The 15,484-nt window shown below is 41.0% G+C and overlaps 1 protein-coding gene across 1 annotated transcript in view; it reads left to right on the top strand.

Moving 5' to 3' along the window:
- The window catches only part of IL18R1 (interleukin 18 receptor 1), a 37,521-nt gene extending 23,447 nt beyond the window's left edge, over positions 1 to 14,074 (top strand). Inside the window, 5 exon segments of the mRNA XM_039535799.1 lie at positions 2,219 to 2,355; positions 7,423 to 7,584; positions 10,356 to 10,514; positions 12,508 to 12,842; positions 12,845 to 14,074. Of these exon segments, the coding sequence (XP_039391733.1) occupies positions 2,219 to 2,355; positions 7,423 to 7,584; positions 10,356 to 10,514; positions 12,508 to 12,842; positions 12,845 to 12,898 (847 nt within the window). The 3' untranslated portion in view covers positions 12,899 to 14,074.
- Positions 14,075 to 15,484: the final 1,410 nt, after the last annotated feature.

Below are 15,484 nucleotides of genomic sequence, written 5' to 3'. Positions count from 1 at the left end.
TACAGATAATTGTTTTTTCTTATTTGATTCACAAATATGTGCCTCCTTCAGGGGAGGAAATTGTATGCAGCTTTGTTGGTCTAAAATTGACCTTTGATTGTATTGATGGGGATTGTCTTTATGGCAAATTTGGAGATTGCTGGAATAGATCTTTTAAGAGCTCTTCGCAGACACAGTGACCAAGATTGGCATAGGCCTGTGGATAATTTAATTGAAGAATTCAGTTATGAAGGGGGTTCAACAGGGCTGTCTTTAGCCCCTTTTCTTTGTAATTTTTATATTGATGATTTTGTTCTAGCATTAAAAGGGGCTCAGTATTTTCCCCCATAAAATCATAAATCACACTGTAACTATCTTTTTATATGCAAATATGGTTTTACTGTCACAGACGCCTTTGTGACTGAAATGTTTTTTAAATGTTTGGTTTATACTCGCAATGGGAAAGTCTTTTGATACTTTATGCCAAAGCTAAAGTAATTGTCTTTAGTCAGAGACAGAGCTTGCATAAATGGAAGTTTGATGGCATTATACTGAACAAGTTAACTCTTTCGGCTATCTGGGTATCTGGTTCTCACAAAATGGCTTGTGGGATAAGCATATTTAGGTAACAAAAGAGAAGGTCTCAGATTCAATGTTAATGTTTTATCTGGACTCCTGGGATCAATTTAAGTGCACTGGTCCTTAAAGTGTTTGAGGCTACAGTATAAGCTCAAATTTTCTATGGCACAGAAATGTGTGAGTAAAATGAGCCCTGGGACCGGAAGTGATTCAATACAAATTTATTAGGAAGATTTTGGGTCTGCCAAATAATGCTGCAATCATCCTCCTTAAAGCTGAGACAATTATGAACTCTATGCTGTCCAAAGTCCTAAATTGTAGTATTAATTTTTGGATTTGAACAGGATGCACCCACAGTGTTTGCCAAGTTTATGCTTGGAGGAACAGCTCATCAGGACTCTCACTTAAATTTCCTTGGTTTGAGCATTTTCAAAATTCTTTTCATTCTCTAGGTTTCACAGAATGGAAATGATTAGATTTAAGTTTTTAAAAAGGTGAAATCCCTGATCAAATCAGGAATAGAGGATATTAATAAGCAATTGGATATGGCAGTTCTCTATTTCAGATGTCACCGTGGTTTCCCCTTGTTTAAAAAAAAGACTTATGGGTATGCCATATGTTTAGACAGTTTGTGTAATAACACACTGCCTTCACAGCTCTCCATTACCTATTCATGCAGACAGCTTATTTAGAAGGCTGATATGCTGGCATTGAGAAGTGTAACCGTCTTTGTCCATGCAGTTTAGGGAAGGTGGAAGATCTAGCCCATCGTTTTTTACACTGTAATTTGAATTGCCACTTGAGATAAAAAAGATTTCTGTATTTTTGTCCTGGATGTCTAGTTCTATGACCTCTCAAAAAATAGAATATTTGTTAGGAACTGATGGTGTGTCTGTGATTCAAGCGGTTACCCTATTTGGATGGTTAGCCACTAAAATAAAGCAAAAGCAAGTGGCATGGTGATCATATACTCACTAATGATGTATGTCCTTTTTTAATCTGCATTTATGAGTATTGTAATATATTATAATTTTGGATTTAGTTTTAAGTTTTGTTGTACTACTTTTTTTTTCTGCATTGGCCCAAGGCCAAGGTGCTATTAATAAGCTACTATGGGTTTTAATTTCTAATAAATCTTGGATTTTCTCATGCATAGGGACCTATGGAGAACAGGACCATGCTGACTCTCCTCTACATCTTCCTGATAGAGTATATTGTCCTCACTGAAAAGATTAATTTAAGTTTGACAATGAGGAGGAAAAGGGAAGCAATGTAGTTATGTATGTCTAACGTACGAGTTGGCTTATTCATTAACCATTTTTTTTAGTACAGAACAGCTAGTTTATTCTGATCTGCAGTCATAAAGAATCATAAAAACTTAGTTTCTTATTGTAATGATCTGTTAAACATCAGGCTTTATATCTTAATTGTGAAGGTGAAGAAGAAGACTATCTTTAAGGGTTATTTGAAAGCTTTGTTAGCCTATTTTTAGACTTATAAAATCCATACTGGGTGTGAATACTAAGTAGGCTATTGGAAACAGCCACCCCTTTAAGACCACATTACATATATTTGTGCCTTTAAATGACTTTATTTAAATGAATCCTTTGGGTGTCGTAATGAGGAAAGACTGTTCATTAACTCTGCACCTCTGTTGTAGTGATTCAGGAAACAAGAAGTATGCCTCAAACCTATTGTGGATTAAAACAGTTAAAGAGGAGGATCTGAATTGTAATTATACCTGCCTCTTGAAAACTACACATAAGTCACAATTAAAAGTATTTAAACTGAAGAAAGGTACAGTATGATATAATACTCTTACTTCTGCTATTTAATGACTTACAAATGCTATATGTAGGCTTGGAAGGATTAGATTTTTATTGGTAAATGTCAATTTCACTGTACACACAAATTGATGAAAATATATTTCCATCGATGATGATCAAAATGTACGGATAGGCAAAGTAAGAAAAATGCTGCTTGAGAACTCCTTAAAGTTTGATTTAAGGATATTTACTATGTATATTTTGACATGTGATGTTGACAATTTGTATTTTAATGGTTATAAAGCTTTAACTTTTTGAATCTCAGTCTACTATTAAAACTTGTCTGAACCCCTCCCAATAATTTCATACAATTGTGAAAATTTAAATCCATAAAAATAAAAAAATGCTTTAAAATAACCATTGATATCATCCATTGAAATTATTCCTCCCCAAAATTGTGCCAAGCCTACTTATATCCTTTAAAAATCAGCACTTTTTAAGTTAAAGCCTGGGGGAAGGGTATTTCTCTGCATTCCTATTAGTACCCCCAAAGATCCCATCTCTATCATTTTCCTCCTATGTATCTCCTTCCGGCTGAGGAAAACTGGTTTCAACACTACATGGCACACACGTTGTCATGTTTACTGGGCTAACTATACCACTGTCCCTTCTCAGGGTCTCTCTGAGTGGGCCCCAACGTAGTAGTTACAGAAGTAGATTTAAAATAAGAGTCCTACAGGCATATTCCCTTACCTAAGCATAACCTCTCTAGCCATAGCTCAGGCAGGCCTGACTTGTTCCCCACCTCTGAGTTCAGAGAAGTAGCCTACACTGCTTGTGATCTTCTCCCTCTGTCTCTGTGGGTATGTCTACACTAAAATCGAAGAGTGTTATTGCAACTCAAGTAGACGTATCTGAGCTAGCTTTAAGATAGCTAGTGAAGCTGCAGCAGCATGAGCTTCAGTACCGTCTAGTTCCACAAGAAATTACCCAGAATCCCAGGTGGGTTTAGACCGCCTGTGCAGAAATGCATGCTGTCACAGCTTCATTGCTCTGGTACCCAAGCTCTGTCTACTCGAACTGCAGTTATACCTTGTGACTACAATACAGACATACCCAGTGTGTCTCTCATATTGAGAAGGTGGGTGCATTAATATCTTTTATTGAACCAACTTCTGTTGGTGAGAGAGACAACATTTCGAGGTTACACAGAGCTCTTCTTCAAGCTTGTCTCTCTAACCAGCATAAGCTGGTCCAATAAAAGACGTTACTATCCAGTTGTGTAGCCAGGTGAAGGGTACAGGGGGAACGATCAAAAAAAAAAAGCACCACCCTCTGAGGCGCTTTTACTGACGGCGCGGTGCTTTTACTCACCCAGCGGCGCTCCAGGTCTTCATCAGCACCTCAGCGGCAGGACCTTCACTTGCTCCACGGGATTTTGGCGGCAGGTCCTTCAGTGCCACTGAAGACACCCAGAGCAAGTGAGGGCCTGCCGCCAAAGTGCCACCCAGAGCGCCGGCTGCATGAGTAAAAATTAAAAAGGTGCCAAGAAATTGACAAGGCACCACTTGTGCTCCATGGGGGAGCAGCTGCTGCCCTGCTCCCCCGCTAGCTACACTGTTACCTCACCCACCTAGTCTCTCTAATATCCTGGGACCGATACGACTAAAACAACACTGTATCTCAGTCAGACTGTCAGCCTTTTCACTGACATAAACTGGCTACCAAAACACCTGCCCTGGATAGAGCTAACTAGGTCAGTTCTCCCACCAACTGATGGGCCAGCCATTGTTCTCTTCTACCTCTTTTGAATCTGTGTATGTGAGGCTCACTTATCTCTGGTTTCAGAGTAGCAGCCGTGTTAGTCTGTATCCGCAAAAAAAAAAACAGGAGTACTTGTGGCACCTTAAAGACTAACAAATTTATTTAAGCATGAGCTTTCGTGAGCTAAAGCTCACTTCTTCGGATGCATAGAATGGAACACACAGACAGGAGATATTTATACATACAGAGAACATGAAAAGGTGGAAGTATGCATACCAACAGGCAGAGTCTAATCAATTGAGATGAGCTATCGTGATAATTAAGATGGCCCATAGAAGGTGTGAGGAGATAACCCCTTCACAGCCTCCTGTGGTTTAGCTCTATTCAGTCAAGCAGCATTAAAAAGCTGAATGGGGAAACTGAGTCACACACAATATTCTAGATTGGAATATCCACTATACTGAAAAATAGAAAGTGAGACATTTGGGGGTTCTCCTAGACCAGTTGGGGGTTCTGTCACTGTCTTCCTTGTAACTGTGGAGGCCTTCGTGCTGTGTAGCAAGGATTCAATGTCCTGACATCAGTAGCCTGCCCACAACATAAGGACTCACTCTAGCTCTTACCAGCCTAGTCTCTCTCTGCAGGGTGACACCAACAAACCTTCCAGTCCTGGATGTCCCCATATACATCCTCCCTGCATTCTTAATTAGTAAACACTTGGACCATTCCCCTCTGGCTTGTCACTCATGAAGATGTGAAACAGCCTCCCAGTTATCAGGTCACTTTGTCATATACATTCCACATAGTTTGCACAACAGAGACCTGCTTGGGATAAAAATACAAAGTTTATTTCCTAGAAAAACAACAGATTCGAAGTTGAAATCAGAAGGGAAAGCAAACATAAAACAGCTCCACAGTCTACCCCCCTGGGGATCCAATGTTCATGAACAGCCTCCCGCCTCCACACTGTCCTTCCAGTTCTGGATGCTCTTCAGTTCAAACCCTTTACATTTTAAAAGGGTTTTCAATTTTTTTCCTTCAGTCACTATAGATATTCGAAGTGGGGAAAACTCCCTCCTTTCTTAGGCTATGTCTACACCAGTGTTTCTCAAACTGGGGCTGCCGCTTCTGTAGGAAAAGCCCCTGGTGGGCCGGGCCAATTTGTTTACCTGCCCTGTCCGCAGGTCCGGCCGATCGCGGCCCCCACTGGTCGCGGTTTGCTGCTCCAGGCCAATGGGGGCTGCTGGAAGTGGTGCAGGCCAAGGGACTTACTGGCCGCCACTTCCCGCAGCCCCCATTGACCTGGAGCAGCGAACCACGGCCAGTGGCAGCTGCGCTCGGCCGGACCTGCAGACGGGGCAGGTAAACAAATTGGCTCAGCCCACTAGGGGCTTTTCCTACACAAGCTGTGACCCCAGTTTGAGAAACACTGGTCTACACAGTACACACTGTGCACATCCGTGCCATTGTAAGGCACACAGTGTAGCTGTTCTTTGGGAGCTCTCTCCTGCCAACAACAAGGGGCCGTAGATTTCTCCGTGGGAGAGGATCTCCTGCCAACACAGTGCTGTCCACACTGGCGCTTTTTGTTGGTAACACTTTTGTGTAGACCCAGGGGTAGGCAACCTATGGCATGCGTGCCGAAGGCAGCACACAAACTGATTTTAAGCAGTACTCTCACTGCCTGGGTCCTGGCCACCAGTCCAGGGGGCTCTGCATTTTAATTTAATTTTAAATGAAGCTTCTTAAACATTTTAAAAACCTTATTTACTTTACATACAACAATAGTTTAGTTTTCTATTATAGAAGTATAGAAAGAGACCTTCTACAAACATTAAAATGTATTGCTGGCACGCGAAACCTTAAATTGAGTGAATAAATGAAGACACGGCACACCACTTCTGAAAGGTTGCTGACCCTTGGTGTAGACATAGCCTTCATTTCTGAAGAGTGAGGTTTTCCTTTCAGTTTCAAGCTCTTACCATTTGTTCTCATGATTCCTCAATGTTTTTTCCTGAGCTGGACAATGGGTAGGTGCTTGAAACCAGTTTTCTCTCATTGGGGAGGTACCTCCTCCCTGTCTGTTTTTTTTGTTTTGTTTTTTGTTTTTTTTCCACCGTCCTGTTGGGAGGTGATGCTGAAGTTACACCACAGTTACAATGACAATTTTCTGTGTGTGTGTGTGTGTAATATAAAGGAAATACATACCTTCATAACCATGATATGGATATATATATATATGTCATGATGACTGTTAAGTTCAGTGCATTAAGTTTCTATAAAAGATCTTTCTTGATATACTCTTCTAGTACAATAACATAGTATGAAATCAGTTGGTCTAACTGCTTATTTTAATGGGTTTAAACCTACTGTTCTCCCTTGGAAACCTGAAAATCCACAAGAGTGGAAGAAGGGTGTGGAGTCCTAAAAGACACTTTATTATAAAGGCATAATAGATGGAATATCTGCTATGATGAGAAATAGAATACAAGGAAAATGAAGTGACCAGCTAGCTTCCCAAGTAACTGCTGAAAGATAGGTGGGTTTAAAATATGTACTTGGAATGGAAAAAGGGAGGGGAATAACCAAACTAACTATAAAGTCAGGTAGTGTAAGGCTTATATAAGAAAAAGACAATGGCAGCCCCCCCTCCCAAAAAAAAAGAGAAGGAGAAAAAAAATAGAAAACGGCAGAATGAGTTAATGCTAGCCAAAGAGATTAAAGGGAATAAGGTGGGCTTTTATACATACCTTGAGGGGGATGAGGGAGAAAAGTAGAGAGAAAATCACCTATTAGAGGTTGAAATCAGTGCCAGTTCAGAAGTGGCTGTTGCTCAATTGTTGCTTAGTTAAAATCTGCCTTTAATAGACACACACTCACACAAAAGCAATGTGAATAGCTAGAAAGAAATAATGAATATGCATAAATACCTATTGATAAAAACAGGTGAGAGGAAACTTGGGAACACAGCCATACTGGCAATTTGGGATGATATGCATCCTAGAGTACTCAGAGTGAAATTCATTTCACTCAGCTATTGGGCTTTATGTGGGTGAAGTGTGGGGCTGAGGGGGTAAAATACATCTCCTAATTTGGGGCCAAGGGTAGGGTGGCAGCCTACGGAGTAAACCTTAAAAGCTTTGTCCTGTGTTTCATTCCCCATTTCAGTAAAAGCTGATGGATAGCCACATGAGACACTACCAGGAAAGGATTCACACTGGAAGTAGAGTTCTCTAGTTCTAGCAGTCAGACGAGAATGACTTTTACTAAGAAAAATCATGTCATGAGCCACTTGTGTCACAAAGTTGTAATTTCTTGGGATTTTGTTTTACAGGGAACCCTCCAGATCTCCACCCACATGTATTTACTACTGGAATAATCATGGCTGTATTCTTTTCACTTGTTCCTGTGCTCCTGGTGGTTCTCTCTGTGATATTCAGAGTTGACTTAGTTTTATTTTACAGAGACATCACTGGAAAAGATGACACAATAGGAGGTAGGATTTGGCAAATGCTGCCACTGAAACAAGTTCATTTAGTGATATAGAACTATTAATAAAATAGTGTATTCTGGCTTCAGGTAGGTCCTATAAGATAATGAGATGGAAACAAAAGAAAATCCAGGAGAGGAGGGTATTGCGTAGGAACAGATGGAGAGGGGTAAACAAGGCAAGACTTGGCTAGGAGAGAAGTGTCTGGGAGTGGGAGAAAATAGCAAGGTAACAGATAGCATGCATCATCCTATAATGCTAACAGTATGTAATGTGTCCTGATTTTTTCGTTCTGAAAGTCAGAGGTTGGTTAGTGGAGGAGAGAAAGAAGAGGCAATTCTGAGAAGACAAGTACCCTGGAGCTGCCAAATTCCTTCTGTGCTCACCTGACTTGTGCTCTAGATTCAGGGGCGGCTCCAGGCCCCAGCACGCCAAGCGCGTGCTTGGGGTGGCAAGCCGCGGGGGGCGCTCTGCTGGTGCCGCAAGGGTGGCAGGCAGGCTGCCTCCGGCGGTTTGCCTGCGGGAGGTCCACTGAAGCCGCGGGACTAGCGGACCCTCCTCAGGTAAACTGCCGGAGGCAGCCTGCCTGCTGTGCTTGGGGCGGCAAAATCCCTAGAGCCACCCCTGTCTAGATTCATATGCTTTCTGGAGATCACTGGAGAGATGCTGGTCCAGTGTTAATAAGGGTTGTCAATGTCAACCTTAAGGAGGGCAGGCTGTCCAAAAAAAAAAAAAAAGCCATCACTTGATGTTGACAATTGGCCAACTTGTTTTGGGTCTGATCTTTCCTTTGTGGTTTAGTTTCTGAGAAGGTTTTGGTGAGACAACCCTCATAGTATCCTAGATGCCTCAGATTTCCTTAACCCTTGTCAGTCTGTATATACAGTACCTAGACTGCACTAGTTGCATTGGTTGGTAATCTCTTAATAATGCATGAAGATACATTGTATGTGCCAATATTTTTTTCTATTCTAATTCTATTCTTGATCACAAGGCATTGTTGACTCACTTGAGGACCTCCAAGTGCATGGTTGGGGCTACACTTGAGTAACCTCATTCCCATCTCTTGAGGAGATCCCTAAGAGCCCTTAGGGCCTCTCTCATGTGGAGTTTTACACTGGTTTTCACTTTATGTTCCCTCCTGTTAAACATATATAGGAGGACATTAGGAGGGTTAGTAACAAAACTTGGGTTGTTATGTTGACAACCAGCTTGGTGTTTGTGTCCTTTAACTCAGAGGGCACAGTGCAAAGCTTTACCCAGTGTCTGGTTGAGATCAAAACATGGTAGAGAGTGAGGTGACTGACCTTTAATCCAGATAAAGCAAAATTGATGTTAGTAGGTTGGGGAGAAACAGTGAAAGCTAGGAAGAGGATTATGTCCATTCCTGTGATTGCAGATGTGTGTCCTTGACTTGTTTCTTGTCTCCACAACCTGGGAGTCTGGTTAGATTCCCACTTTTCCCTGGATGATGAGATTTCATCAGGACTTTTTCTTTTACATCTGGCTAGGAGGTTGAAGCTTTTACTTTTGGATACAGACCATGCTAGTGTGATTTTGTGCTTGGGTTACCTAACTGGTACATTACTACAGTGTGCTTTAATTGAGTCTTGATCTTAAAGCCTGCTTGTTAAGGTGGAGAATCTCACCAGAAACATGTTACACTGGTGCTTCATAACTGATAAAGGTGGCTTATTGGTTTCTGCATGTACCATAAAGTTTTTGTTCTATAAAGTCCTAAATAGCCTAGGACCCGCCTACTTGAGAGAGGCCCTCTTTCCCCATATCATAGTGCCATAGCTGAGATCAATTAGAAGTGTTCAAGATGGAATTATCTCAGTAGAAATGAGGTGGACCACTTTTTTGTGAGCGCCCCTGAACTTTGGGACTTGCTACATGGCCCTTGGTCTGAGGTAGCCTCAATTTGTTGAGCTATCCTTTGTTGAGCTATCCTTTTTACAATGGATTTTGGGAGGTGCTGCTTGAGGAAACTGTATTTGAGGAAGACAGGGTGCTATTTTTCATTGTTCAGTTATAAGGTTTAATTTAGTTTCTATATATGGTGGCAGTTGCTGCTGAATTTGTCTTTATGGGTGTGGGTGTGTGTGTGTGAGAGAGAGAGAGAGAGACTCTTACTGGCAACACCACTTACATCCTGGGAAGGTGCCTTTTTTGTTATGCTATTATAAATCTAAATACATACAATAAAATATATCCTGATTATTTTTTTTTTGTTCCTTTTTGACAATCTCCACACTGCAACACTACCCAATAGTGGAATAATAATAATACCTAGCTCTTATATAGCGCTTTTTCCATCAGTAAATCTCAAAGTGGTTCACAGTCTTTATGTATGAGAAGAACTGAAAGAAACCTGGAATCCCACAATGGTATTTTTACAGACTCGCTTTTCAGGGTAAAACCACATTTTAATGATGCAAGTTTCTATCAATAAGTTCAGTTTAACTAGGTATGATTAGTGCTGGTCAAGAAATTTCACATTTCAATAATTTTCAACAAAAAAGGGACACAGCTTTTGCAACCCTTTGGGAAAACAAAGTGGGTAGATCTATTTGTGTCAGATTGAAATTGATCCTGGGTATTTTGTATGAAAGGTGGCTGGACAGATGGATAAGAGAAATCTCTTATCTCAAAATCGTTGCCAGTGGGGCAGTATTATAAGGGTCAGGGTGAAAGGTCAGCTATCATGTGTGCAGTGGGTCAGATTTGTCCTGTTCAGTCACCAACAGGACAAAAATTGGTCATTTTTTTTCCAGATGGAAAAGAATATGATGCTTTTGTGTCTTATCTGAAAGACTCCATATCTACCAATGTAGAAGAAAGAAAATTTGCTCTGGAGATATTGCCCAGGACATTAGAAGACCGTTTTGGTTACAAATTGTGTATATTTGAGCGGGATGTGTCTCCTGGAGGAGGTAAGCAAATGGAATGTCCTGGGTATTAAACTGGTACAAAGATGGCAGGATCTGTAATTAGAAACATCTCTGTAAATGTGGCAGTTTTGCTTAAGTGTCACATTTTCAAAGGGGATTCTATTTTGGGGTGCAAATGACAGAATATACACATCAAACGACATGTATGCAAAATCAGAGGCTGTTTAGAAAGTTTAGACTTATTCTGTCCTTCATTTCAGTGTGTGGAGGTAACCAAAAGAAGACTTTGATCCAAAGGATATTGAAATTAATGGAAATTAATGGTCTTTGGATCATCCACTAGGTGCATCTTAGCCACAGTGCATAGAGGAGGATGTGGGAGTACTAGCTCTATGACATGCTCTTTCTCTTCCTAGAACCTGAAAGGCCTGCAGGATTGGGCATCCAGGCTTTCAGAGACAAGAATGAGAGAGAGAGTGGAGCATGATAGCAGCAGCTTTCTGTGCCCATGTTCTTTTCTGCTCAGGAATACAAACTGTGACTTGATGCTTCTTCAAGCATCAATAACACCCATAGACTCCCTACCTTGGCTGCTACTGTGCAGTTTGAGGGCAGGTCAACCATTGACAAGACAGTCATCAGATTTCCCAGGATTCGCACAGATTTTATAAGACCCACTAGCTTTAGAGGGCTAACACGTTTCTCTTTTCAGCAGTGTATGGAATTGGAGCAGATTTTGAGCCCAGATGGAACGAAGACCATAAAATTCTATCAGCTAAAATATGTCACTCTGCATCCCAAACAAGAATAATCTGTGCAGGGTAGAACATTGCCCTTTATCTAGTTAAATGCTGAGATTAATTCAGAGGAGAAAAACAATTTAGCTGTGGTGTTACCACAGAATGAGTGTGAAAGTTCTGTTTTCGGCTTTCTTCCTTTCCAGAAAGCTTTCTGCTTACAGCTTCTCAGAAACCTGAGAGATCTTAATGATTTGAAAATTAAGCTTGGCTTTACAATACAACTGCTTTTGCTATATCTGTGCTATGAAACACATATTTTCCCCATGGCACACTATATTAACTATTTCTGTAATCTTTAAAATGTAGAAGGTGAAGCAGCTTTTATTAAAACTGACTCAGTTATAACTGACACCTATGTGATGGGTGCTGCAGAAATATTTAAAATAGATGCAATAACATGGAATTTTGAATATACAAAGTCTATAAATAGATGACCCTTTACAAAGGCTGCAGTTCTCAGACAGTACAGTGGGATTCCATGTAGTTCTGAGGTCTATAGGGAAAAAAATCTTAGGTAAAGCTATGGCCCTGCATGAGCATATTGTTACATATTGCTTGCAGGATGTAGGGCTTCTCCATTTAATTTCATTCACTGTTTTTAATAACAAAATTATTCTGCAATCCCTGTTTTAAGAAAGCACTGTTTTTGAAAACCTGTGAAATAATGGTTTGCTAGATGTCATTCTATAGTAATCTATGCTGTTACATGTGGCAGAGGGTGCAAGTATTACCCAAACTTGGTTATCTGTGGTACTGATATTACTGAATAAGAAGGTATCTGGTGGTACAAAAGGTAGTAAAGTGAGGGTTAAAAGTTTAGTGACTGTTACAGGAGGTGGTTAGCTGTGCCTGGCTGATGACTTAATTTGGAGGTACTCTGATGCTCAGGGTGGACCTTTGTGGATGACCTTATCTGTTAAATAAGGAATAGCCAGAGTTGATATGTTGGTTTGTAATTGCTTTCCAACATGAAAGAAATGTATGCTGAATACAGGCAAATTAGGATTCCATTGCTGTTTTGCATAAATTGATAAGAATTAAACATCTGAGATTACTAAGTAATGTGAAAAAAAATAAGAAAAAAAATAGTGTGATAGATTAGGAAGGAACAAAACATACAGTAATTTAGTCACTTTGAAATGTGTACAATATTATTACTACCGCTAAAAGATGTCCTGAGTCAATGCCTGTACTTTCAACTGATTTTAATAATGACTGTATCTTTCAATTTACAGCTGTTGTTGATGATGTCCAGTCATTTATTGACAAAAGCAGAAGATTAATCATTATACTGAGCCGGAACTACATTTCTGACAGAGTCATGTATGAACTTGAGACTGGACTGCATAAGGCACTGGTTGAAAGGAAGATTAAAATAATATTAATTGAATACATGCATATAAGTGATTATAATGTGTTGCCAAAATCACTAGAGCTTCTACCATCGAGGAGAGTTGTGAAGTGGAAAGAGGATAAGTCTCTTCCTTCGAATTCCAGATTTTGGAAGAACCTTCGATACCTGATGCCAGTGAAAGCTTCCAAGTCAAACATCAGACGTCACAATAATTCTATGAGCCCTATCTCAGAAGAAGGAACCCAAGCGACAACTGTGTGTTGGGAGTCTAAAACATTCTTATAACCAAAAATTGGAAAAAGAAACATGCTGCGGAAATGAGCACATGCTGTTACTTACATAGAAGATATTAAGTGCATGTGTTTTAGGGAGGCAACATGGTCCAGTGAATAGAGCAGCGGCTGGGACTTGAGAGATGAGACAAATCCTCAGCTTGTATAAATTGTCATAGCTCGGAGGGCTAGGTTAACCCTGCCCCTCAGCCTTGGGGCTCAGACAGTTAACACAAACTGAGGAACTTCCCCAAGGAATCTGACCTGACTCCGCCTTGGATTCATTGTGTGACATGGGGCAGATCAAAACCTTTCTGTGTCACAGTTTTTTTCATTTCTCATAGAAAACATTAATTCTACTTGCACACTTTTGTAAAGCAATTTGAGCCCTGTGAATAGTCTATATTAGAAATGTGATTACTATTGTTATTTATGATTTCTGTTGTGACAGCATGTAAGGACTCCAATCAGGATCAGAGCCACATTGTACTAGGCACAATACAACCATATAACACACAGACGGTTTCTGACCCTAGGGAGCTCAACATCTAGGATTTAGACAATATAACACAGGTAAATAAAGTGACAAATGGGAGGAGGGGAGTGATGGATTGGAAGAAGGGGATGGGGAGGACAAGGTAATAGTAGAAATGTGGTGTATTTGCATATATCGATCCTAATAGTCGTCTCAATAGTTATAGGTGGTCACTGTCATGACCAATGCCAGATTGTGGTTTTTTTTTTAGGAATCATGGCAAAGCAATATTTTAGTCCCTGGATTAGTGTTATTCAGCTCAGAGTACTCTAAATAACTGTTTAGGTGAGGGGAGTGGGGAACAATGCTTTCTCCAGAGAGGCCAGTAGGTACGACTTGTATCTGAGCTGCTTCCAGGTGAGGGGCGTGAGGCAATAGAGTTGAGGATCTAAGGTACATTGATAAACAGAGGGAAAAATAGTTTCCAATATCTAAGATACCAGCCTTGGTTCGCCAGTGCCTCAACATTGTGAGTAGTTATTTACACCAAGTCAGACTGGTAGCATTTTATACAGATTTTCACAGATATAAATAGTGACATAAGTGTGACGTTGCACTCCATAATTCTTTATAGAAATATACTTATGAGTGTAAATATGACATAACTGGAATATGTTTTATGCTAGTGTGACGTTATTGATATAAACTGGGACCATATAGAACATGGTTTGCAACCAAGGTCCTGTAGTGGCACCAAATCTTAGGTAAAGGGGGTCATATAAGGTGTCTAAGACCAGGTTATGGGTTGCTGGTTATGATTATGCTGTCTGTGTGTATGTATCATTTTGTAGTTGAAGTTATAAGTATTGGCTCTATACTGTCTGTATTTTATATTTGTGCTCTGCTTCTGGGTGACACTGCAGACAAGTTGGTGTTAGCTCTGCCTAGCCTGCTTGATGGCCCTTTAAAGACCATCAGCTACACAATTGACCCATGGAGAGAAGGCAGACACACCTTGTGACTCAGCAAAGTATGCAGGGACTTGCCCATGTGACTCCAGACTCCATTTTGCTGTAATTTTCCACAGTAAGAACAAAGAACTGTTCTTACACCTGGAAGAGCCTATATAAGGCTGATGCCTCATCTCCATCTTGTCTTCAGTCCTGATTCTTACCTCTGGAGGGACTTTGCTACAAGCTGAAGCTCTACACAAGGGACTGATGGCCCATCCCAGCTGGGGATGTACTCCAGAGACTTGATTTGAATCTGCAGTTTATTCCATCACTGCTTCAAGCCTGAACTAAGAACTTCGACATTACTGTATGTAATTGATTCCATTTAACCAATTCTAGCTCTTATCTCTATCTTTTTCCTTTTATGAATAAACCTTTAGATGTTAGATTCTAAAGGATTGACAACAGCATGATTTGTGGGTAAGTTCTGATTTGTATATTGACCTGAGTCTGGGGCTTGATTCTTTGGAATCGAGAGAACCTTTTTCTTTTATTGGGGTGTTGGTTTTCATAACCATTCATCCCCAGGACGAGTGGGACTGGTGGTGATACTGGGAGACTGGAGTGCCTAAGGAAATTGCTTGTGTGACTTGTGGTTAGCCAGTGGGGTGAAACCAAAGTCCTTTTTGTCTGGCGGGTTTGGTTTGCCTTAGGGGTGGAAAAACCCCAGCCTTGGGCTGTGACTGCCCGGTTTGAGCAATTGGTCCTGAATTGGCACTCTCAGGCCTTGGCTACACTTGCAAATTTGCAGCGCTGCAGCAGGGTGTGAAAACACACCCTCTCCAGCGCTGCAAATTGCAGCGCTGCAAAGCGCCAGTGTGGTCAAAGCCCCAGCGCTGGGAGCGCGGCTCCCAGCGCTGTTCGTTATTCCCCACAGGGAGGTGGAGTACGGACAGCGCTGGGACAGCTCTCTCCCAGCGCTGGCGCTTTGACTACACTTAGCACTTCAAAGCGCTGCCGCGGCAGAGCTTTGAAGTGCAAGTGTAGCCAAAGCCTAAGTTGGGTCCCACCAGAACTGCCTCGTCACAGCTAGATATGGCATGTAGCATATCTTTGCAAAGGTTATGGTCTACTGAATATATTCATCCTATTTGTATG

The sequence above is a fragment of the Mauremys reevesii genome, linkage group 1, assembly GCF_016161935.1.
Source record: "Mauremys reevesii isolate NIE-2019 linkage group 1, ASM1616193v1, whole genome shotgun sequence".
NCBI classification, from domain to species: domain Eukaryota; kingdom Metazoa; phylum Chordata; order Testudines; family Geoemydidae; genus Mauremys; species Mauremys reevesii.
Note: the sequence above shows the minus strand (reverse complement) of the source record. Positions and strands in the feature narration are given on the sequence as shown.